General features: G+C 41.4%; 8 protein-coding genes across 11 annotated transcripts in view; 5 read left to right on the top strand and 3 right to left on the bottom strand.

Annotated features, from left to right (window-relative positions):
• Window positions 1-468: 468 nt before the first annotated feature.
• On the bottom strand, window positions 469-5,586 carry LOC117788094 (polycomb protein Su(z)12). Of its 3 annotated transcripts, none has more exons than XM_034626757.1 (6): window positions 5,002-5,586; window positions 4,895-4,941; window positions 4,348-4,837; window positions 3,426-4,275; window positions 2,061-2,899; window positions 469-748 (listed from the first exon to the last, which is right to left on the bottom strand). In XM_034626757.1, the coding sequence occupies exons 1-6, from the start codon at window positions 5,252-5,254 to the stop codon at window positions 513-515; spliced, it is 2,715 nt and encodes a 904-aa protein (XP_034482648.1). In that variant the 5' UTR covers window positions 5,255-5,586; the 3' UTR covers window positions 469-512. The 3 variants fall into 3 exon arrangements, with proteins under 3 accessions (XP_034482648.1, XP_034482649.1, XP_034482650.1); XM_034626758.1 differs by lacking the exon at window positions 469-748 and adding an exon at window positions 800-1,053; XM_034626759.1 differs by lacking the exon at window positions 469-748 and adding an exon at window positions 800-1,050.
• A 334-nt stretch (window positions 5,587-5,920) lies between these two features.
• LOC117786869 (probable prefoldin subunit 6) lies at window positions 5,921-6,880 on the top strand. Its single transcript, XM_034625284.1, has 4 exons — window positions 5,921-6,036; window positions 6,198-6,330; window positions 6,392-6,617; window positions 6,684-6,880. Exons 2-4 carry the CDS (start codon window positions 6,258-6,260, stop codon window positions 6,760-6,762), a joined length of 378 nt encoding a protein of 125 aa, XP_034481175.1. The 5' UTR covers window positions 5,921-6,036; window positions 6,198-6,257; the 3' UTR covers window positions 6,763-6,880.
• A 640-nt stretch (window positions 6,881-7,520) lies between these two features.
• Window positions 7,521-9,536, top strand: LOC117788415 (Golgi reassembly-stacking protein 2). The gene is made up of 2 exons (XM_034627178.1): window positions 7,521-7,707; window positions 7,867-9,536. Exons 1-2 carry the CDS (start codon window positions 7,662-7,664, stop codon window positions 9,309-9,311), a joined length of 1,491 nt encoding a protein of 496 aa, XP_034483069.1. The 5' UTR covers window positions 7,521-7,661; the 3' UTR covers window positions 9,312-9,536.
• Window positions 9,537-10,477: 941 nt separating this feature from the next.
• On the top strand, window positions 10,478-13,819 carry LOC117788811 (pre-mRNA-splicing factor ATP-dependent RNA helicase DHX16). Its single transcript, XM_034627682.1, has 4 exons — window positions 10,478-10,889; window positions 10,942-11,078; window positions 11,134-12,700; window positions 13,180-13,819. The coding sequence occupies exons 1-4, from the start codon at window positions 10,540-10,542 to the stop codon at window positions 13,805-13,807; spliced, it is 2,682 nt and encodes an 893-aa protein (XP_034483573.1). The 5' UTR covers window positions 10,478-10,539; the 3' UTR covers window positions 13,808-13,819.
• Window positions 13,820-14,470: 651 nt separating this feature from the next.
• On the bottom strand, window positions 14,471-17,539 carry LOC117788810 (26S proteasome non-ATPase regulatory subunit 2). The gene is made up of 2 exons (XM_034627681.1): window positions 15,467-17,539; window positions 14,471-15,413 (listed from the first exon to the last, which is right to left on the bottom strand). The coding sequence occupies exons 1-2, from the start codon at window positions 17,393-17,395 to the stop codon at window positions 14,571-14,573; spliced, it is 2,772 nt and encodes a 923-aa protein (XP_034483572.1). The 5' UTR covers window positions 17,396-17,539; the 3' UTR covers window positions 14,471-14,570.
• Window positions 17,540-18,444: 905 nt separating this feature from the next.
• LOC117787849 (exosome complex component MTR3) lies at window positions 18,445-19,572 on the top strand. Its single transcript, XM_034626467.1, has 2 exons — window positions 18,445-18,654; window positions 18,710-19,572. The coding sequence occupies exons 1-2, from the start codon at window positions 18,510-18,512 to the stop codon at window positions 19,546-19,548; spliced, it is 984 nt and encodes a 327-aa protein (XP_034482358.1). The 5' UTR covers window positions 18,445-18,509; the 3' UTR covers window positions 19,549-19,572.
• LOC117787848 (U4/U6 small nuclear ribonucleoprotein Prp3) lies at window positions 19,553-22,210 on the bottom strand. The gene is made up of 2 exons (XM_034626466.1): window positions 20,982-22,210; window positions 19,553-20,402 (listed from the first exon to the last, which is right to left on the bottom strand). Exons 1-2 carry the CDS (start codon window positions 22,054-22,056, stop codon window positions 19,648-19,650), a joined length of 1,830 nt encoding a protein of 609 aa, XP_034482357.1. The 5' UTR covers window positions 22,057-22,210; the 3' UTR covers window positions 19,553-19,647.
• A 526-nt stretch (window positions 22,211-22,736) lies between these two features.
• Window positions 22,737-23,058, top strand: part of LOC117786335 (chromodomain-helicase-DNA-binding protein Mi-2 homolog) — a 29,143-nt gene continuing 28,821 nt past the window's right edge. For both annotated transcript variants that reach the window (XM_034624528.1, XM_034624527.1), the window contains exon 1: window positions 22,737-22,914. In XM_034624528.1, the coding sequence (XP_034480419.1) occupies window positions 22,878-22,914 (37 nt within the window). In that variant the 5' untranslated portion in view covers window positions 22,737-22,877. The remainder of the gene's footprint in view (window positions 22,915-23,058) is intronic.

Genomic DNA, 23,058 nt, shown 5'->3' with positions numbered 1-23,058 from the left:
AAATGTATATATACAACTCTGCGCTTATTACAATTTGTTAATATATTAGGTCGAATCAAATTTGGTGCAGAGTTTCATTACATGGTTTTAAAATTTAAATTATAATCATACAGAGTTTATTAATAAAAATGTTGAATGATTTGTTGCCGTTAGCAAATATTTAAGTAACTTGCATTTAAGATATTTCTAATTAATATTTCAAATTAGAATGCGTTTTTTCTTTTTTATTTTTGATTGAAATTAGGTTTCATAATTTTTGAAAACTTTACAAATGTCCAACAAATTAAAGAGCATAAAATAAACGCAACAAATTAATAGTACTTATAATCAAAAATTAGTCAAATTAATATAACATTTCCAAGCATTTGCTGCTGAACCTGATATCAAAAAATTTGACAAAACCAAACTCTAAAATCTAACAAAACATTTTCTTTGTCATCCTTATTATCATCTTCGTCAACTTCATCGCCTTGTTGTTTTCAACAGCAGCAACGGCAGCAGCGCCGCTTGCGTCAGCGCCTCTCGTATTTGGTCACAGGCACAGAGAGACGCGTGCGCAGTCCATGCGCTGCGCTACTGGCGTTACTGCCACTGCGCTGCAATGTGGAGCGACGTCGCTTGTTGTTGGTGTTGCTATTGCTATTTGCTGGCAGTGTATGATTATTGCTTTTGTTGCGCGTCGTCGTTGGTCCATTGCCGCTGGTGCTGCCGTCGCTGTAGCGTTGCCGTTTGCCGATCACAGCAGTGTCTGTGTGAGTGTTTGTATGTGTGTTTTTGTGTGAGAGACAGAGAGAGTGTGTAAAAGAGTTGATGAAATGGTGAATGTTTAATGTTAAATGCGATTTACAAATTGCTAACTCAATTATCATTAATTGGGGGCAGTTGAACTGTAACTCCCTGAAACTTCATCATTAACATCATCATCATCATCAACATGATTAACTGCTGCATCTTCAACATCGTTAACACCATTTCCATTCTTATTGGCATTGGCAACTACAGGCACATCCACTGAGGCCATTGATTCCAACTGCTCCACATCAGATATTTCTGCTGTTTGCCAAAGCACATAGTACAACAAATGTAAGTCCGAAACAAACGAAAGATAGAAAACAAAGAGAAAGAGAGAGTGTGGCATTTTGCCATCATAATAAGAATTTTGATAAACAAATTTTGAATACATTTTATCGTATTTATCTTCTTTTTTTTTATAATATATTAAAAATATATTATTTTGGGCGTTATCAATGAGAACCTCTCATGGACATGACGACGATGGCGATGGCGCAGTGATCCCGATAACATGAGTGCACGATTATATGTACATAATGTAAATGGATTCTACCAGAATCTATAAAAGCTGTGTGTTAGTAAAGCTCTCATAATTTCCCAGCTTAAATCGAGTTTTTTAAAGATTGCGTATAAAACTATAAAGGTGTGCTCTCTAAATATGTCGTGAAATATTTGACAAATTTTTAAAAATCAATAAAAAATTTAAATAAATGACACCAATATATTATAAATAATTCTAATATGTCAGAAAGGAGTTCGGCGATGGATTTAAAATGGGTGTTTCAGAATAAACTACTTATTAATATTTTTTTTTAAGTGTAAAATGATTTGAAAAAATATATTACTTATTAATTTTTTGAATAGAGTATGCAAGTAATTTTATTAATGAAAATATTAAACCGTTAAACAAATCCCTAAGCTAGTTGCGAATTGAAAAGCGACAAAGAGACTATCTAAGATCCTATCACCAATGATCTGCTAGTAAAATATAAATGTATTACTTAATTATTTTTTGAATAGAATATGGAAGCGATTTTGTTAATAAAAATATTACAAAACGCTAATCAAATCCCTGAACTATTTGCGAATTAAAAGCATCAAAGAGACTATTTTAGATCCTATCACGAATGATCTAGTCTAGTCCTAATGATCCGGATGAAACCGAATGTTGAGGCTCCGATGATGAAGCAGAATGTTGTGATTTAGTCGATGAAAAGCAATGTCAAAATGATTGTAATTAGATTAGGCCATGCCTGATAACTACTTACCTTTGGGGCTGAGTTTACGCTTAGACATAGAGTTGGCAGTTCTGCTTTCGGGGGCACTGAGACGTCCACCGCTGGCAGTGCGTTTTAGACCCGGATCGGATCGACGTTCGCGTGTATTGGCCAAATTGCTGACGGTCGGATGATCGGCACTCTTTTTGGCCACATTCTTGCTGCTGTTACCACTATTGTTGGCTACACCGCTATCCTGGGCATCCAGCGCCGCTGCAGCAGCAGCAGCGGCAGCGGCATTAGTGCGCTTCAGATTGGCCGGCATGCGTTTGGGCGGTTGCATTGCGCTGGCAGCGCTGCCTGCTGAGGTAGTTGCTGTTTCGTTGTTGGAACTGGGCGCCGGTTTCTGCGGCGACTTATGCTTTAGATCATCCTGCTTCTTATGCATGCCCACATCCAACCAATACTTAAGTTGCGCCTCACGCTGACGCTGCATTAGCTCCTGGCCGGCAGCGTATTTGCTAAGCAATCCCTGCAGCTTCTGCACCGTCTTGTACACCGTATCTGCCGCAATCAGGCCGTAATCGAAAAGGGAGCACATGTGCAGTATGAAATTGCGATAGAGATTCTTGCGCACAATCTCGTGACCCTTGGCATCCAGAAACATTTCGCAGGCCAACGGCAGCTGGCAATCACCCACGAAACCATGTCGCATCACATGCAAATTCCACAGCTTCATTAGCTCCTTTTCACCCTCGTTGACATCGGAGAATTCATCAATCATCTGTATGGTCTTTTGGCGCAGCCAAAGCGGATCACTCTCACCCTCCGAATCAATGTCCAGCTCCTTGGGATGCACCGGCAAACAAGTCTCCGTGTGATGATACAATCTATAAAATGTTAAGTAATTTTCATATTAAAAATTAAAAATAAATTATATGCATTATTAAACAAATAAGCGAATTCCACATATTTTTGTATGAATTAAAAAGCCAAAGACAACAAAATTAATACAATTTAAAGGAACATAAAATAATATGAAAACAAACACCAGTAATATCTAAAAATAAATATATTTAGAGTACAAAAGTTAGTTTGATTTACAACATTATTAGTCCTGCCATTTATTAATTTCATAATCCTAACTAATCTTAATTTCTTTCTGTTTTTTCTTATAAAACATAGATAAAAATATGTTATTTAATAAAAATATTTATGAGTTTGTTCTTTCCTAACTTATATCTTTCTAGTTTCCATTTCCTAATTAAATTTTTTCTTAACTGAAGTTGCCCAATTTTAAATTTAAAGTTTCCTATATGTGTGTTTCTGGTCAATTTTTTCATTAATTTTTTTATGATTGACATTATTACGGAATATATAAATAGTCTTCTTATTTTGTTTGGGGGCTTAGCTTACCTATTATGCCCCGTTATATAGGAACGCTGATTGCTGATATCATCCTCATCCAACTCCAGGAATTCATCTAGGCAGGTTTTTTGACGCCTCGGCCGACATACCATTAAACTGGTGACTGAGGTGCGCCTTACCGGACCACAGGTGCGTGCAAACGATGAACCCGATGGACCGGCCAGGTCGTATGGTGAGCCCGCATAGGATCCATCGTAGGCATCATTAATGGTGACATCTATGCGTGCACCGCTGCCCGCCGGCTGGTACGTGAAGTTGAATCGCGCGTGGCACAGTTTAAGATGCTTGAGCAGCGCATATAAACGCAGACAGTCCAATCCACACCACGGACAGTTGAGTTCCTGTGTGTACTCGGTTTGTTGGCGCGTATTGTTGCTATACATGAAATTGTACACAATTTGTATGTGCTCTGGTGTTGCTTTGCAAATTATGCCATTCTTTAAGCCACTGCAATTATTATTGTTATTGTTATTATTGTTGTTATTATTGATGTTAGTGTGACTAAGTTCAGCCTCGGCATCCAGATGTTGAACATAACGCTGCAGCTCTGGCGCTGCAATAATATCTGGCAATTGTTCATTGGACAAAGTCAAATGGAATTTGAGCATTGGACTCTGCTGGTACACATCGTAGGTCAGCGAGAGTGGAATGTAGCTATCGGGCATTGTCTCCCAGGTGCATTTCTTTGGTGAGAACGACTTGATGCTAGATGAATTCAATGGCTGCAACATTGCCTCATATTCGCCCTCAGTGATAAATCCAGTCGACTTCTCATACAATATCAACTCGGAGCCGTACATCTTCTCGTTGGAACGTGAGCGTTTGTTCGGTGGCGTAGCTGTTAATGGAGCGGTAAAAGAAAGTAAGAATAATAAAAGAAAGATAGGTGTTATTGGTTTATTTGTCTCACCTGCATTCTCATCGTTGCATGCTTGTGGCTGCATTTTGATGCGAAAGAGCAGCTTGTAGAGCGTATGCTGTTCACCCATGGGTCGCATTGTCTGCAGCGGTATGCTGATGGTGGAATGCTCCCCAATGCGCTCCTTGGGATTGTAAACAATTTGGCAGCTTTTGGTTAGCAGCTCTTGAAAATCTAGTGTGCTATCCTTGCGCTTGCTGCGAGTTATTTTATAGAGCGTTGTTTCCACACACACTGATTCGCCCGCTTGACACATCAACTGCTCCTGCCCCTGACCCGGTCGCAACAGGTCATCTGTGTCCTGGGCCTTAAGCTTCTCATGCAGCGAATCATAGATGACATGCAGGTAGTTTTGTGTTACAGCCTCAGACTTTTGGGTAATTGTGTCCAGTATTGTATCGATTTTGAAACTAGCACGTTTCTTGTTATTGCGTGACATGCGCTCCTTCATATAACTGAGCGTGCGGTTTAGGAATATGGGCTAAAAATGTGCAAAGTATACAGAAAATATGTATATAACCATTTTGATTTAACTCACGTTTGTCTCGTGGCGGTTCCGTAGGTAGCGATATATCTGTGTAGGCTCTGTAAGTACTCATTGATTAGTTTCATTGATGATGACATTCACGGCATTTTACAACTAACTTTCAAAAGCCTGCAAAAAGAGTTCCTGCTCTTGTTGATGTCCATTCTGTTTTGTGTGTGTTTCCGTGGTAACTGCTGTTGATGAAGCAGCAGCAGAAGCTGCAACTGAGGCTGGTGCTGCCAACGTTTCATTTGTTGTAGCATCGCCACCTTGGCCACTTCCACTAGCCAGCCCATTAATGTTGTTGTTGTTATTACCCGCAGCGCCCACATTATCTGCATTGTCCTTCTCACGTTTTTTTGTTGGTGCCATTGTGCTTTTGTAAGCGAAAGAGCGGAGAAGGGGGAAACTCTACACCTCAGCCGTTTTACAAACGCGCCGCTTGCTCTCACACACACACACTAGCGCACACACACTTCTCCCGTCTGGCTGCACTTTCAGCATACAAACTAACGTTGCGTTTGTTTTTTAAAACATTTTCTACATTTGTACACTTTATTAACTAATTTATGTTTGTTTTAATTGCAATTTGTTGACTTTTCTTGCCGTTTTTCTTTTCGGCGCGAAACCTTTTGCTTTGTTGCAGCGTTACCGATGTTATTATGGAAGTCGTGACACGATACGACTGCATGATGTGTGCTGATAAAACCAACATCGTAAACGCCCTCGATGTGTTATTCAACACTAGTCAGTAAATGTAAATATTAGGTATTGAAAATTTCAAAATGCAATAGCTTCGTAATAAATTAAAAATTTGAAAAAAATATAAAATAGGAGATAAGTTACAAACTTAATACTAAAAATATATCAAAAAATTTACAAAATTTTAACAAAAATTATGCACAAAATTAAAAAATTCTAGCTACAAAATTAAGAAATTTCTTATAAAACAAAAGGTATAAACTTTTTAAACTACCATTTTTTGCATTGTTCTCAAAATGCTACATGATGCCAGATCGGATAATTTTGCAGGATGGCAACCTTTGGACCTGGTGGCAGCTCTATACATTAACAAAAAGCGTGCACTGAAAGCAACTATTTTTTGTGTTTTTACACAATAAAATCACCAATAAAATATATACTCAAAGCACAAGGTAAATAAAAAAAAATTTGTTTGTTAATGGAGAATTTGGTGAAACAAAATACAAAGAGAGTTATGAATTAACCGCCGGCATATATGAATAGCTCTTGCACCCACACATACACACCCTCACATATCTGTCTGACTAATTTTGTTTTACAAATTATTTTGCAGACCTGCAACTGTTTTAAAACCTTAAGAATTTTAAATAATTGTACGTAAGAAACAAACAAAATGGACAAAAACAGCGCGGCATTGTACAAAAAAATGCAAACAGAGGTTGAGTCATACCAAACCCTGCAAAAATGTAAGCATTAAAATCAGTAATATTATGATTGATTTTAATTCATGATCTTTTCGGCTTGCAGCTTGTCTGAAGGTGGTGAAGCAACGTGCACTCCTGGAGAGTCAGCTGAATGAGAACAAGTGTGTGCTGGATGAATTGAATTTGCTCGGATCAGACAATAAAGTGTACAAGTTGTTCGGACCGGTGCTTGTAAAACAAGAACTGGAGGATTCACGCCAAAACGTTGGAAAGCGCATTGAGTACATTTCGAAAGAATTAAAGGGTTCAAGCGATACACTTGAAATCATGTATGTTTTAATTCTTTATCAACTGTTGTCAATGTTTTATATTATATATGTCCAATTGTACTGTAGGGAAAAGGACATGTTGAAACATCGTGAAGCTGTTGCCAAGTACCAACAACAATGGCAAGTTGCAGCAGCCATGAAGTGAAGTAGCGGGCTTAAATTATTATTTATTAATCTGTTTGATTGTTTAAAGGCATTTACGACATTAACAGATATCCACATTAATTTGAAATCAATGAAATACACATGAACAAAACTATTAACATTTCTGTAGTTAAGTATAGTTTCCTCTGGGAAACTAGAGGTGGGCCGTGCCGGTCCTCGTGGCCCATGGGCCCTATATACAAAATAGTCGGATTGGGTCAGGCTCATTTTGGGCAAGGTCGGGCTGGGCCGGGTCCGTGCCTAACTTTAAGGCACGAAACACATCGAAAATTAACGATCTGCAATAAAATAAAAATAAAGTCTATTCGCTTTTAAAATATAATTTTTTCGACTTAAAAAAAAAATTGAACGATTATAAGAAAAACAAAAACAGTTTTGAGCAATTCGTGCCGGGTTCGGGCTATAAAGTGTTGTGCGAGATCGTGTCCTTTTTAAGAAAGGAATTTCGGGCTCGGGTCGTGCCGTTCCTGAGAAATGAGGCGCTCGCCCACCTCTATGCGAAACAACACAAAACTTTGGTAAATAAAAGTGGTTACAGCTGTAAATATTTTTTTATGTGCAGAAGTGCTGATGATACAGTCATGTTAATTACATAGGATTAACATTGCATTAACATGAGATTAAGTCTGTTTTACTCAAAAAGGCAGCAAAATGTTGGAAAGTTCCCAAATATCGATAACAGCTGATTTTGGTTTTCAGCCCTGAATTAATGTGCGAGCGAGATAAACTAATCGAGAGCATTTGAAACACTGAAATTTGTACCACAAATTGCCACGAAGAACAGAATTCTCTTTGGTGCCGCAACATAATTAAACAATAATCGTTGTATAGCTAACAAATCAAATTATTAAGCAACTTCTTTAGTAAAGGGAAAGAAGAATGGGCTCGAGTCAAAGCATACACGTACCCGGCGGTGGCACCGAAGGTAAGAAACGCACGCAAACAACCACGTAAACTGCAAACTGTGTCAATGAGTTAAAAAATGTACCGAGTACTGAAAGCCAATCATATGCACACACGCACGCACACACACACATTGATACTGTATAAGTAAAGTAAATAAAATATAAATTTTTAACAATAGGCTACCACGTACTCAAGGTGCAAGACAACTCGCCCGGCCAAAAAGCTGGCCTAGAGGCATTCTTTGACTTTATCGTAGCCATAGCCGGAACCCGTCTTGACCAGGATAATGATATGCTTAAGGAATTGCTGCGTCAGAATGTGGATAAACCTGTGCGCGTCACTGTCTATTCGAGTAAGACACAAACAATTCGCGAACTGACATTGACGCCCAGCAACAATTGGGGAGGCCAAGGATTATTGGGCGTCAGCATTCGCTTCTGTTCGTTCGAGGGTGCCAACGAAAGTGTCTGGCACATATTGGAAGTGCATCCAAACTCGCCAGCTGAGCTGGCTGGACTGCGCGCCTATAGCGACTATGTGATTGGCGCCGATGCCATACGTCATGAGAATGACGATCTGTTTACGTTGATCGAGACACACGAGCAACAGCCGCTCAAGATGTACGTGTACAATTTGGACGACGATGCTTGCCGCGAGGTGACCATTAAACCCAACACCGCCTGGGGTGGCGAGGGTGCTCTCGGCTGTGGCATTGGCTATGGATACCTGCATCGTATACCAGTACAGTCAGTGCCAGCTCCATCGCCGTCGGCACCATCAACTGGACCAGCTACAGCTACGTCGACGGCAATGGGAGTCGTAAATCCCGTTACAGTGCCCTTGGTGGCAGCCACAGCGGCCAGTGCCGTTGTTGCACCAACGTTGCCTTATATACCGCCACTGGCCAACACATTTGGCTCAGCAAATGCTGAGATTCGACCACCAACTATTGAGCCGCCAGCTCAGAGCATTTTCAAGACCTATTTCAATCCGGATGATGGCACAGATGCGTTAACCACAGCTTTAGAAACCCAAGCTTTGATCAAAGATCCGCAGGAGCCCTTAACGGACAGCACTGCAACTCCAGCAGCTGTAGCTACGCCAGCACAGCCTGTGATGCATCCTCAGCCTGTGTTGCCTCCTGTGTCTGTGGCTCCGCCTCAGCCTGTGGTGCCTCAATCCGTAGCAGCGCCTCAACATGTGGCACCGCCAGCGAACATCTATATACCCGGCGTATTTGATCCCAACGCCCAGCAGAATGTCAACGTGAGTGTTGGAGGCATTCCTGCCGCCCAATTACCATTTCCACAAGCGACGACAGCAACATTGCCACCACCAGCAGTACCCATGTTCTCCATGGCCGCATTGCCGCACCAACAGCAACAGATCTATATGTCCGCACCAGCCGCACTCTCGTACCCAGCTGCCGGGGACGCTGCCCAAACAGTGCACACATATCCCCAGATGCAGCCATCAATGGGAGGACTGTTCCCAACGCAACCAACGCCGATGCCGCCCCAAATGGCGCATGTTTTCACGTCTCAACAGCCACCGCCGCCGACAGCGACATCGAGCAATGAACAAACGTCACTAGGTGCAATGGCAACTGTTCCGACTAACTGAAGACAGCTAAAGAATGACGTGACGTGACGTTGTTGGCGACTCTGCACTGTCGTTAAGTTTATCATCTGATTGTTTTATTGATTCTAATAGCGATTAACCGAAATCACAAGTGACAAGCTGTCAAACACACATTTCAGAGCAAACTGCATTAATAAACACAACTTATATACATATATATAAATAAATATTTAAATAAATGGTACTTTAAAATGTATGCAACGGTAATGGTATTCGTTTTATATTTAGTAAAAGCCTACCACCTATATGGAATTTTTCTTTTTTGTTACAACACTGAACCAAAAAAACATTAATTATTTTTATTTCCAGTAGATTAAACTTAACAAATCACAGTTTCATAATTATATAATACCAAGTTAATGTCTATCAATTACTAAAATTCTGTAAGGCATGTAATGTCACCTTTAGAAATATTCTTAGCACCATATTTGTTTTCAACAAAAAATATAAAAACATTTTCATTTAAATTATATTCCTTAAGCTCCATGAAATGATTCGAATTATACCTAAAAGTTATACTCGTAGATGTAGGATTGATAAAGTATATAAGAATACTTGTTCATAATATTCAACAATATAATTTTCTTTTATTTAAACTGAACTTAAATTGCCGAGATACGTTTTAAATTTGATATGTTCAAAACAAACAGCAGACAACAATCGATATAACAACTGCAGGTACGCAGTAGCTGCAGCAAGAAATGCTAATAATAAATATTAAAATATTTAATACGACTGTTCTTTCTGCTGTTAAATAAAATATTTGAGATGTCATTTAAATAATCTGCTGTCGATAAATAAAATATACATGTGAATATTTTTCATCGAGCTTAAGCTGCGTACCGCTAAGCAAAACAAGTAATTTGTAAACAGCATATAGGTCCAAACGCTATGCAGAACAAGTGAACTGTAAGCAGCATACAGGCCTTAAAACCCCGGCAAGTTGTTTGCAAAGTTTCTGACTGGAAAGCATATAAATTTATTATTGTGGGCACTTTTTTTGCACAGTTTAACCAAAAATATTAATAGCAAAACTTAGCTTAATATATATTTATAATAGCCAGATTTCCAGCTAATAGCAATTTTGAAGTTTTTCTAGCAAAACGAACGAAAATAGCCAGATCTAGCTATAAAAAAGCTAAGCTGGCAACAGTGCTTAAAACCCCGGCAAGTTGTTTGTTATAAACACAATAAATATAATTTGTGAAATATGTCAAGTAAAAATCGAAAACGAACGGCAAGCAGCAGCAGCAGTGCCGAGGAGCCCGACAGCGAGGAGGAGTCTCGTCTAAACGATTTGCGAGAGCGAGATGAATTCGCAAATCGGCTAAAACAACGCGATGAGGATCGGACGCGAAAGGTTGTTGAGGCCAGTGGCGGTCGGAAGGCAATTGAGGAGGCTACCAAACGCTTAAAGTTGGAGCATGAGGATCGTGACAAAATTGTGCCGCACCTGCGTGTGCAATCACGCCGACAGTACTTGGAGAAGCGAAAGGATGACAAAGTGGCTGAACTGGAGGCGGATATACTGGACGACGAGTATCTCTTTGAAGATAGTGTGTAAGTACGTGTAAGAATTATAAGTTTTATTACTGACCTCCTCTTACACTAGCCTAACTAAGCGGGAACGGGAGGAACGTCAGTATAAGAAACAACTGTTGAACATAGCCAAGGAGCATGAGAAAGCCCGTGAACTGGAGCGCGTACAGCGCTATAAAATGCCGCAAGATCTGAAGAAAGGCGAACGTTGTAAGTATAATTCTGATTCGTTCCCAAATGAGTTTTAATTGATGATGTTCTGCAGCGGAGTACGTGGAGGTGGATGAATTTGAGCAGCAACCAAACTCTGAGCAAAGGAAATGGGAAGCTGAGCAATTGGCCTCGGCACGTTTTCAGTTTGGTGCCAAGGACGCCAAAGCAGAGGAAGAGTATGAACTATTACTGGATGATCAAATTGATTTTATTCAGGCCTTAACACTCGATGGTAATCGTGAAAAGGCAGCCAAGCAGCCGGAACTAAGTGAAGTGGAACGCAAGCGTCTAACACTGGAAGAGACCCGCATATCGTTGCCAGTGTATCCCTTTAAGGAAGATCTTATAGCTGCTGTTAAGGAACATCAAGTGCTCATTATTGAAGGTGAAACGGGCTCTGGCAAGACCACACAGGTACCGCAATACCTAGTCGAGGCTGGCTTTACCAAGGACAAAAAGATGATTGGCTGCACACAACCACGTCGTGTTGCCGCCATGTCGGTGGCGGCTCGAGTTGCCGAGGAAATGGGTGTTAAGCTGGGCAATGAAGTTGGCTATAGCATACGTTTTGAGGATTGCACCTCAGATCGCACCATACTCAAGTACATGACGGATGGTACACTGCATCGTGAGTTCCTCTCTGAACCGGATCTGGGATCCTACAGTGTCATGATAATTGATGAGGCTCACGAGCGTACACTACACACAGACATTCTGTTTGGATTGGTCAAAGATATAGCAAGGTTTCGGCCAGAGCTTAAGCTGCTCATTTCCAGTGCGACACTGGATGCTGAGAAGTTCTCCGCCTTCTTTGATGATGCACCCATTTTTCGGATACCTGGCAGACGCTATCCGGTTGACATATTTTATACAAAAGCACCGGAGGCAGATTACATTGATGCTTGCTGTGTGTCCGTACTGCAGATTCACGCAACTCAACCCCTTGGCGATATTTTGGTGTTTCTAACCGGTCAGGATGAGATTGAGACATGTCAAGAAGTTCTACAGGATCGCGTCAAGCGATTGGGCTCTAAAATCCGAGAGCTTATTGTCATTCCGGTTTATGCCAATTTACCCAGCGACATGCAGGCTAAAATCTTTGAGCCAACGCCACCGAATGCCCGAAAGGTGATCCTGGCCACAAACATTGCCGAAACCTCGTTGACTATCGACAACATCATTTATGTCATTGATCCAGGCTTTGCCAAGCAAAACAACTTCAATTCACGCACAGGCATGGAGTCACTGATGGTGGTGCCAATATCCAAGGCATCCGCAAATCAACGCGCTGGACGAGCAGGTCGCACAGCGCCCGGAAAATGCTTTCGTCTGTACACGGCCTGGGCATATAAGCACGAACTGGAGGAGAATACGGTACCAGAGATTTGTCGCATTAATCTTGGTAATGCAGTGCTCATGCTTAAAGCACTGGGCATCAATGATTTAATACACTTTGACTTTCTTGATCCGCCGCCACACGAGACATTGGTGCTGGCTCTGGAACAACTGTACGCCTTGGGTGCACTCAATCATCACGGCGAGCTTACGAAGCTGGGCCGTCGCATGGCTGAGTTTCCTGTGGATCCCATGATGGGTAAAATGTTGTTGGCTAGCGAGAAGTAAGAAAATATTTATTATAGATTATTTATACACTTTATTATGAACTTTTATTGTATGATTCCCCCAAGATTTTCAACAAAACTTGTTGTCAGGATATCAAAATTTGGAAACTGAAATTTGAAAACAAAGCTAAGAAGCGTGTAATTCGGAAATAAAAAAAGCGAAAGTAATATTAGGAATAATTTTATTGAGACTTAAATATTATTGGTAAAAAATAAGGAAAACAGAACTAGGAGGCAAATAATTTATTTGTACAAATAAAGAAACAAAATTTAGGAATAATATCGATAGTATAGATGTTTCTAAAAATTAAAATAATGTTATACAGGGAATGTTTTTCTAAATTAAGATTCTAATATTTTGGTATTCTTTTTTGTTGCTGTTGAATTTACAAGCTATACTTTCTTTTGACCATCCATATTTTGAATTAATTAAATTTGGTTCTGTCAATAGTAAATATTTTTATTTTATCTTATAGATACAAGTGCTCAGAGGAAATGGTCACCATAGCGGCGATGCTATCAGTTAATAGCGCCATCTTCTATCGACCCAAGGATAAGATTATACACGCCGACACCGCAAGAAAGAATTTCAATCATATGCACGGGGATCATTTAAGTTTGCTGCAGGTGTATAATCAATGGGCCGAGACGGATTACAGCACACAGTGGTGCTACGAGAACTTTATACAATATCGATCCATGAAGCGGGCACGTGATGTAAGGGAACAACTTGTTGGTCTGATGCAACGTGTCGAAATAGATATGGTTAGCTGTCTGCCAGAGACGATCAATGTACGCAAGGCGTCCACAGCTGGTTACTTTTATCATGTGGCACGTCTATCCAAGGGCGGCCATTACAAGACCATTAAACATAATCAAACTGTTATGATACATCCCAATTCTTCGCTATTCGAAGAACTGCCTCGTTGGGTGTTGTATCATGAGCTTGTCTTCACCTCCAAGGAGTACATGCGACAGGTTATTGAAATTGAAAGCAAATGGCTGCTGGAAGTGGCGCCACATTATTATAAAGCTAAAGAGCTGGAGGACTCCACAAATAAGAAGATGCCCAAAGGATCAGGTCGTGCTGAGATGACGCAATAAATAAAAGTACAACTCTACCTTCTCAAATAATTGTTGTTTAAATTTTAAAAGATGATAAACCTTGAGTGGTGCCAAGATACATTTCTATATTTCAGGAACCACGATTATACATTTTAAAATATGTATATTTTTTTGGATTTTTAAAAAGAAATTATGAAATAACCTTTTTTATTTAAAAAGACAAATTAGATTCGAAGTCTACCAGTTAACTTTTATTGAATCAAATTATTCAAATTAAATCAAAAATTTTAAATCATTTGAGTACCCGAACCGGAACCAAACTAAGTTGTTTTCTAAGAATCTAAAAACCAAAACGTTTGTACCGGTAAGCTTTCGGCCCTTTTTCAAAAATTATTTGTTTTCTGGATATACCATAGATATATACCATAGAATGCAAAATATACCAAAAAAAATTTGTTTTAGTATATTTCTTCGTTTTTATAAAAATCATCCGTTTATCTATGTAAGAGTTATTTGTCACTTAAAAAAAAGGGAATTCAATTATTTCTTTTTAACTTTTAAAATAAAAATCTTTATAGTGTTTTCAGTAAAACCCCATTGTGCCTTTCCTTTCATTCTCAGTGTCATTCGAACTCTAAATGGCGATTCTTTTTTATAGTATATGTAGATTTGTATTTATTTATGCATGGACATGAAAAAAGCTTTTGTTTTTGGGGAGGAAGTATTATTAATTTTAGGTTTCTTTAAATGGGCGACATTTTCATATACATTTCATGTCTTAAACGATAAACGATAGCAGCGATTACTTGACAAAGTTGGGATTCTTCTTTAATATGACAAATCCCTCCATGACGGGCGTCAGCGAGATGTATTCATCGGTGGCCAATTCGGCACGCTCGCCAATGGCCAACAGCACGGGCGTAGTATGTGTCTGGAAGCCAGTAATGGTCTTCGGTTTGCCCGCCTGCCCAACCACATCGATGGCAATACCAACGCGGACCGGCACCTGTAATTGGTTGAGCTCCTCATCGAATGTGATCAGCATGCGTGCTTGCATGGCCGGCACCAGTGTGTAAAGCAGATAATGGGAACGATTTAGGATTAGATTCTTTACGTCCAGCAGGGATACCAATGTTGCCATCAGACCAGCAACAGCCATAGGATTCATTAGCTGTCGATCACTGTGATATGGACTCAGCGATAGTGTGCCTTTGCCCAAATGGGTCAGACTCTGGGCAATGCGCACCATGAACAAATTGCTCGGATCCTTTGAATGATATTGGGCCAACTGGCGCAACATGGAGGCGAGACGTGCATTATTGGTGCCAGCACCGACCAGACCCATGGCGAAGATGGCATTGTGTGCCACTTCCGCATCGACATCGTGCGAAAACTTGCTGAGTGTATCCAGTATATTCAGCTTGGGATTTGAGGCGGATATCAGACCCAATGCCAAGGGAACGGCACGTCGAATTGCCGGCTCGCAGTATCGCAATAAATTGCCAAACGAGCGGTATGCCATCTCGGCACCAATGTCCTCGCCCATGGCAATCAATGCAATGCCCAGCACAGCAATTGCTTGAGTGGGTGACAGATCCTTCTCCTTTTCCTTCTCCTTCTTCTCCTCCTTGTCCTTATCCTTTTCCTGTAACATAAAAAGTTAATTTTATGGCCTGTTTTAAATATCAAAAGTCTTACCTTTTCCTTGCTCTTGTCCTTCTTGCTCTTCTCCTTCTCCTCATCAGCATTTGTGGTTTCATAGTGATCGGAGCAGATGTGCAACAACTGTTGAATTTTAAGCACATTGCCAGTGCCGGCATAGGCGCATATATCCACCATGGTGGTGGCCATGCTGCGTTGCGGCTCCTCCAACACTTCCAGGGTCATCATGACGGCTTCCGTTGACTTTTGACGTCCTAAATAAAGCAATCCCAAGCCTAGCCAAAGGAAACGCGTGTATGTATCCTTCATATCGGTTTTGGTCATGCCCATGATGGTCTGCAGCAAGATTTCCGTTATTTCAGCATTGCAGGTGCCAACACTTATCAGGCCCAGCGACAGTGCCGTAATGCCAAGAATCTCCACACTGGGCGATGTCTTACCGCTGCTGGCAAAGACAGTTTTTAGCGTATCGATGACAATGGCTCGATTGGAGCCGGCATAGGCAATGCCCAGACCCAAAATGGCTCCAATACGCATGCAAGAATTTTGATTATCAATATAATCGGATAGCAAAGCATGTGCAGGATCTACCTCGTTGCGAATGCCGCAGTTAACAATGCCACAGGCAAGCAATGCACCCGACTTGATATTGTCATCGGTGGAGTACAGATACTTGTCAATCATGGTCAAGCCGCCATCCACATCCCAAAGCAGAATCAAACCCAACGATGCTGTGGCCGATAGCATGCCGTGCTCCTTGTTCTTATACAGCCATTTGTTGCCATCCTCCGAGAGGAGCTTGTCCACACCAAAGCCAGCATTCACAAAGCCATTGACAAAGCTGGCAGCCAAATTCTGTTTGGCCGAATCCACTTGAATGGATGCGAATCGGGAGCGAGAGTTATCCAGATGAGATTTGTAAATATCTTCAGGCGTCTTTGGCTCCATAATGTCCAATTCACGTGCCAGATTCAAGAAATGCTTATTTAAATTGGCATTCGACATGATCTCCATCAAATCATCATAGTCCGCAACAGATTCATCCAATTCAATGCACACCTGTTGGCGAGCCAGCATAAAAGCCAGTTGCTTCTGCATGGCTGCCTCCTTGGGCTCCTTAAAGATCTCGCCAATTTTTCCCATATCATTCAACATCAAAGCCAATCTCATGGCTTGCGTGTGCTGTTGAAACTTGCGCGCCAACTGCAATGCCGTCTCCAGAATGATGGTATTATCGGGTTCTGGGACATAGGGATAGCAGGACTGCAGATAGAGGCAGACGCGCGGATAAGCCGATTCATCCACATACTCGGCGAGCAGATGCAAATGATCAATTTCAATGAGCAGATCACAAGCATCTGCCTCCGCATTATGCTCCATATTGTATGGTATTATCTGCTTGACCAGCTCAATTAACTGAGTGCGAAACTCGCCAGTGGTGTCGTGATAATGTGCGGATATTTCGCCCGACAAGTGACGCACATACTCGTGTCCCCAGTCGCCAATGGTTTGGGTGCGATCGCACAGGAAACGATACGCCAGACAATCCTTTCCGCTGCCCATTGTCATTGAGAGCACCGAAATGATGTCGGCGCATAGTTGACGTGTTTGTTCATCGGGCATATGCTTGTAAACCGTTTTCATTGTTTCATAATGGGGACGCATAAATTTCAATGGCTTTGGCACCGATGTCATTGACGTGGTGGAGGCGCGGATTAATTTCGCCATCATTTCCAAAGCTGGTTTGTACAATTTTTTGTCACTTTCCTGCAGACGCTGCACCAGCAGCTCCAGCTCCTCCTGCAGCTGTTGATCCTCATCCGATAGCTCTGGCTGCTGTTCTTTTTCATCCTTTTTGGCTTTGTCATCTTCCTGCCCTTGTCCCTGGGACACTTGTTTTCCCTTCGCATCCTTGGCATCCCCTTGGGGTAGCTGCTTTTTCTCGAGCTTCGACTCACCCGTCATATTCTGCTAGCGAGTCTTTAGTCTTTTGTTCAATGTTACAAATAACGAAATTTATTTTATTTAACAATTGCGGCGTTCACTTTTCTCTCCGCCTTCTTTTGTTTTTTGCTGAGTAATTTTACAAAGCGCTTTTTTGACAGCTGTCACATACAATGGCAGTTCTGCCAGCTTGCTTGAAGAAAAAAAGTGGCAGCCCTGCGCCTAAAACCGTGTGGCAGCCTCGGTTTGCGGATATAAGCTCATTTTCAAACTGTGATCACTTTCTAAAAGGTATTAAAACTTGCAAATTATAGAATTTTATTGCTCAAATTATGAACATTTTTGCAGAATGTTTGTTGGAATTTTCGGATTTAATAATATTAAAACTCCCAACGTCAAAAAAAATTAATTTTAGTTTGATCTAATTTCAAGTTTAGAATTTTCAATAAATTGTTATTTTATCAAATAATTGCTAAAAGAATTCAAAAAATTTTGTTTGGGTTAGCGGCCTGACCTTCAATATACTTTGAAAACAGAACCATAGGTGGCGTGTTTATGTTTCGCAAAACAGATAGCTTTAAAACGAATGGCAGCATTAATTCCATATTTAGATCAAATGGCAAAATAAGAATTTTGGTTCAACGTTTCGCAAACAGACAAAAGGTGGCATTTTCTCAGGATCGATAAATAGCACTGGAAAATTTCAATTTAATTGAATGTAAATTTCTAAATGCATTAACTTTGAAATAAATTAATAATTTCATAAAAATTAAAAATTCGAAATTTTATAAAATTAAGGAAAACATTTTAATAGAAATTTGAAGTTTGTCACCCACAGGGGAAAGAAGTTACAAATTTAATTCTAAAAATAGTTCAAAAAAATCGAGAAGATTCCAACAAAAATCCTGCAAAAATTTAAAAAATTCTAGCTTAAAAATTAAGAAAAATTCCAATTTAGGTGAATTTTCTTGGGTGCACCCAAATATTCATTTTGATTAAATTAGAACAAGCTGCCAGATTGTGAAATTTTGCAGGGTGGCAGCCTTTGGACCGGTTTGTAGTCAGTTGGACACATGTTTTAAACCGGGCGTCTTGTGGCTTTGATTATTTTCAAAATAATATTTTGTTTAGTAAAATGCTGCGTGTTACACAAACGAAAAACTCGCTGCTCGATGGCGCCTCCATGAGCGGCGAGCTCTATACGACGCCCAAGGATTGCGAGGATTTCTTTGAGAGCATAGAGAAGCCCACAACGGTTATTGCAGCACCACGCTCCACTTGTAAAATTTGCATTTTATAAGTGTTGTATTTTACTAATTGATATGTTTTGTTTAGTTATAAGAGCTGGCGTGTTGACCACAGTGCGTGGCTCTGCTTACATGGAATATGGCAATACCAAAGTGCTGGCCATAGTGGCGCCACCGCGGGAATTGGTGCGGTCGAGTGTGCGTCGTGTGAGCATGGGAGTCATCAATTGTTATGTGAATTTCGCAGCATTTGCCACAGATGAGCTGGAGTTGGTGCCGGAGCGGGAAAAGCATTTGAGCAGCATGTTGACCAAGGCACTGCAACCTCTAGTGTGTCGCAATGAGTTTCTCAATTTTCAACTGGACATTCGAGTGCTGATCTTGGATGACGATGGTTGTTTGCTGAGCACAGCCATCAATTGCTGCGGCGTCGCACTCATCGAGTGTGGCATATCCACATATGACCTAATAACCGCCTCCACAGCGTGCATCTATCGCGATTATGTGTTTGTCAATCCCAGTGCCAAGGTGGAGGAGTTACTCTGGCAGCATCGAGGCGGCAATGCTTTGTTGGGCAGCAGCAGCCATGAGAAAGATGAACCAATACAAGAGCATGGACTGCTGATCAATGCCAGCATGGACACATTCGAGCAGTTGGCACAGTGTCAACAATGTGGTTACCTCAAGCCCGAGACCTATGTGCAACTGCTAGACTATACGCTGGAGATCAACAGATCCCTGCGTGAGCTTATCAAACGCGTGCTCACGGAACGTGTCCAGGAGCAGCACACGCTGGACATGCGCGAGCGGGATGAGGACAGGCTGCAGGATGAGCGTCTGGCTGCCATCATTGAGCGACTTCAGCAGCAGGGTCTCAATGAGTTCATCATGTCCAACATTAAAGAGGATCCACACACCGCCAAATAAAATCTTCTGTTTTGAAAAAACTGAATGTTTATAATTTTGAGCTTAAATATCTAAACTGTTAACAATTTTTGTGGTCTTAAATAAGATGGATCAACACTACTACTGTTGATCCGTGGATGCCTCCAAGACAGCGCCAGAATAGGCCAGATCCCAATAGTGTTCCACCTGATGCTTTTGAAAGAACTCTCGTGCCATTTTCTCCATTGGGAATATCTTGAATTTGATTTCGCCAAAGTGACGACGCTGACTGGTTCCCTCCCAGACGAGAACACAGGAATTTGCCACATCCTGGCCATCGTTGCCCTTGACCAGATCCTCCTCCCACTTGATGCGATGCAACATGAGTCGTCGGTATTTTTTCTGTTGCTTTGGTCCGCCCTCGACAACAACGACACAGCAATCCCGGAATAGGGCAACACTTCCGGTCATCTGGAGTTGTTTGGCATTCGTTTCCACTTTGAACTTCTTACTTTGATTGTCCTGCAGGTCACGGATGCGATAGACGCTCACATGGACACCACAACTGGTATCCTCCTTCAGCTTGCGTTGCTTCTTCTCGCTCTTCTGTTCGCTGGTTAACTTCCTGGCATTGTTGGCATCTTCGTGCGCCTTCTGACGCTTCGCCATTTGCTCGCGCACATGCGCCTCAATCTTGGTGGGATCCTGGACAGCATCGGTGCCCAGCACACGCATCAGATTCGAGATGCGCAGCTTTGGCTCTGGTGGCGCCACCAGCCCCAATCGTATCTTCTCCTGCTCCTCCTTCCACGCTTCACGGCGATTCTGGCGACGCAACTTTTTGCGTTCCTTTTTGGTCAGAAACACAGGCAAATAGACCGGCTTCAATGGTTCATCTGGGAGAAGTAAAGAAACATGTTAAAAAATGCAGAAATTAAGGACTATGTTTATAATACTTAAAATAAAATTTATCTGTTGATTTCTATCACAAAATTTTATATTTTCCATATATATAATTGTAAATTAAATCAAAAATAAGAGTAACATTTTTTTTTATTTTGGTAAAATTTGCAATGAAAAATGTTTCCTATTTACAGGATAATTCTTTCTAAGATTTTGCTCTTTATCAAGCTCATATTTTCAAGTCAGTATTTTTGAAATTCACTCTATTTTGCGAATTGAACTTTACATGTTTTAATTTAATTTTAATATCAACTATTTTTGTATTTTTTTCCTTACGTTTTTTGAATACTAAATACTATTTATTTGCTGCTTTAAGCTAGCGTACCTATAAATATATAAAACTGTTTGTCCTGACTGACTGACTGATATTCGTGCAGGCCAAACGTTAAGGCTGAGGTGGATGCCACAACATAGCTGAGACAATTTTAACGTGCATATTAAAATATGGTTTCTGATCTTATTAAAAATTTTAATTTTATTACTGAAATAAAAGCAGATAAAGTGCAACTTACTTGGCGGCTTCATCTGCGTGGGATGCTCTATGAGATTACTGATGGCTGTTTGGCGTATGCTGATCTTGCCACTGGCCTCATCCACAGTCTGCATGTCCTGGGTGAGGATGACCGAGTCCCACCATTCCATTGCGGGTACATCGTCGGGCATGTCCTGCTTGGGGGCGATAAGTGCCAGCTTTGTGGCTGACGAGATGCCCGTCTTCCGCGCTATTTGGGATATCTCATTCTGCAGTCGCTCCAGCTGACTCTTCATCCGCATACGCTCGGCCAGCTGTTGGAATTTGCCAGGTTCGTGGAAGCGCAACGTTCGCTTATTTCGCACCGTCGGCTTCAAGGCAATGCGATCGTCAAAGTACTTGATGGCATCGTCCTGACCGGTGCTCGTCGAGCCGCTGTTGCCGCCGCTGCCTTCGGGTCCGGTGGTCTGACGCTGGAACACCTCTCGCTTCTTGGCGCGTATGTTTGCCTTGAGCGTGGGCGTCACTGTGGGTATATTGATGGCACGTCCACTCTTGTCCACGGTGCGTCCCTCCTCGTCCAGTATGAGGGGCTTGGGACGCTCCTGTTGCTGCTGCGCAGCTGCCGCCGCCGCTGCAGCCACTGCTGTGGGCTGTTGTTGTATTATATTGGCCAGATTACCAGTTAATTTGGCACGAATTTGTGCCTGCAGCTCGGCTATCTTCTTGGCCTTGTCCGAGTCCTCGGGCGTGGGCTTTTTGGATAACGCCTGCGTGGCCAGTGCCACCGGCATGCCAATCTGTGGCACGGACGCCAGCAGAGGATCCTTGTCCCGCAGATTACTCAGCGCCCTTTTGCGCTCCTCGATCTCCCGCTGCGCATGGGCCATCATCAGTTTAATTTGTGTGGAGCTCAGCGATGCGGCCATTGCGTCCACGGAGGAACCATTCTTTTCCTTGACATCAAAACGTGACTTCTTGGGTGCAGCATCGACGCCGACGTCGCTGCCAGCGCCAGCGCTAGCCGCGCTGCGTTTGTTGGCTGAGGATGATTTTGATTTCGGTTCGTCGGCGTCGGCGCTTTCGGCATCCTTGCGCGTTATAATGGACGACATAATATTCGCAATTAAATTGATCTGTCTTAAAACGTTAAAATTATTTACCAAAAACTTTGCACATTCCGCTTAATCCGCATATGCTTTTTTATATGTTTATCTTCTGCGAAAACGTTTACGTGAAAATTTCTTGAGCCAAAAGAACAGGGTTGATTCACTCGTCCGACTTTAAGTGCTGCCAGTTTTTTAAAAGAAAAATGGCTGTTTCTGGCTGGAAAACATCTGCAAAATAGCTAAAGAGCAGTGCTGCCAACTTTCTTTAATAGAGTCATGGCGCGTTTGCTGAATTTAAATTTTATTCAAATGCGAAATGCAATAACTACTTTGCAAATAAATTAAGAAATTTAATGAAAATTTTAAATTTGAAATTATATAGATATAATAAAGGTACAAATTTTAACAAAGATTTTAAGTTCGTCACGCTAACTGGAGAACAGTTAAAATTGTAATTCTAGTAAATAATCGAAAAAAATCCACAATATTCTAACAACAACTCTGCAAACATTTAAAAAAATTCTAGCTACAAGATTAAAAAACTTTAAAAAAAAAATAGAAAATTTTAAAGTCACCAATTTGGACATTTGACTTAAAATGGTCCGTGCTGCCATATCGGAGAATTAAATAGGGTGGCAGCCCCTGGGCAGAAAAAAAAATTTAAGGATTTCGACCTTTTCACTCAATTGGTCACACTCTGGTACTTAAGGTTGCCACATCGGTTTAATAAACAGAAGTGTCGTGTGTGCTTAATTTATTTGTTGTGAAAAGATTTTTTGCGCTTTTATTGTGCATAAAACGTAAAAAATTTGCATTTAATTGGAAGCATGGCATCAGACGAAGAGAATGACGATAATTTTCAGGGTGAGTACAACGTTTAAACCTATGTTTTACTGTGCTGAAAAATTTTCGGCAGAATACGAATACCGACCGAGCCGTGGTCATGTTCAAGCGAGTGGAGTGAGCAGCAGGCGTCAGCGGCTGCCGACGACGTCTCGTTGCCGTTGC

Source organism: Drosophila innubila (genome assembly GCF_004354385.1).
Source record: "Drosophila innubila isolate TH190305 chromosome 3L unlocalized genomic scaffold, UK_Dinn_1.0 0_D_3L, whole genome shotgun sequence".
NCBI classification, from domain to species: Eukaryota; Metazoa; Arthropoda; class Insecta; order Diptera; family Drosophilidae; genus Drosophila; species Drosophila innubila.
Note: the sequence above shows the minus strand (reverse complement) of the source record. Positions and strands in the feature narration are given on the sequence as shown.

Coding starts and splice junctions, on each gene's coding strand:
- LOC117788094 (XM_034626757.1), bottom strand. CDS start 5,254: ATGGCACCAACAAAAAAACGTGAGAAGGACAATGCAGATAATGTGGGC. Junction 4,942..5,001: donor CTTTTTGCAGGCTTTTGAAA/GTTAGTTGTAAA, acceptor GAGTACTTACAG/AGCCTACACAGATATATCGC. Junction 4,276..4,347: donor ATGCAACGATGAGAATGCAG/GTGAGACAAATA, acceptor CTCCATTAACAG/CTACGCCACCGAACAAACGC.
- LOC117786869 (XM_034625284.1), top strand. CDS start 6,258: ATGGACAAAAACAGCGCGGCATTGTACAAAAAAATGCAAACAGAGGTT. Junction 6,331..6,391: donor ATACCAAACCCTGCAAAAAT/GTAAGCATTAAA, acceptor TTCGGCTTGCAG/CTTGTCTGAAGGTGGTGAAG. Junction 6,618..6,683: donor AGCGATACACTTGAAATCAT/GTATGTTTTAAT, acceptor ATTGTACTGTAG/GGAAAAGGACATGTTGAAAC.
- LOC117788415 (XM_034627178.1), top strand. CDS start 7,662: ATGGGCTCGAGTCAAAGCATACACGTACCCGGCGGTGGCACCGAAG. Junction 7,708..7,866: donor ACCCGGCGGTGGCACCGAAG/GTAAGAAACGCA, acceptor TTTTAACAATAG/GCTACCACGTACTCAAGGTG.
- LOC117788811 (XM_034627682.1), top strand. CDS start 10,540: ATGTCAAGTAAAAATCGAAAACGAACGGCAAGCAGCAGCAGCAGTGCC. Junction 10,890..10,941: donor TATCTCTTTGAAGATAGTGT/GTAAGTACGTGT, acceptor CTCTTACACTAG/CCTAACTAAGCGGGAACGGG. Junction 11,079..11,133: donor TCTGAAGAAAGGCGAACGTT/GTAAGTATAATT, acceptor GATGTTCTGCAG/CGGAGTACGTGGAGGTGGAT.
- LOC117788810 (XM_034627681.1), bottom strand. CDS start 17,395: ATGACGGGTGAGTCGAAGCTCGAGAAAAAGCAGCTACCCCAAGGGGAT. Junction 15,414..15,466: donor AGGACAAGAGCAAGGAAAAG/GTAAGACTTTTG, acceptor TTTATGTTACAG/GAAAAGGATAAGGACAAGGA.
- LOC117787849 (XM_034626467.1), top strand. CDS start 18,510: ATGCTGCGTGTTACACAAACGAAAAACTCGCTGCTCGATGGCGCCTCC. Junction 18,655..18,709: donor TGCAGCACCACGCTCCACTT/GTAAAATTTGCA, acceptor TGTTTTGTTTAG/TTATAAGAGCTGGCGTGTTG.
- LOC117787848 (XM_034626466.1), bottom strand. CDS start 22,056: ATGTCGTCCATTATAACGCGCAAGGATGCCGAAAGCGCCGACGCCGAC. Junction 20,403..20,981: donor CACGCAGATGAAGCCGCCAA/GTAAGTTGCACT, acceptor TACTTCTCCCAG/ATGAACCATTGAAGCCGGTC.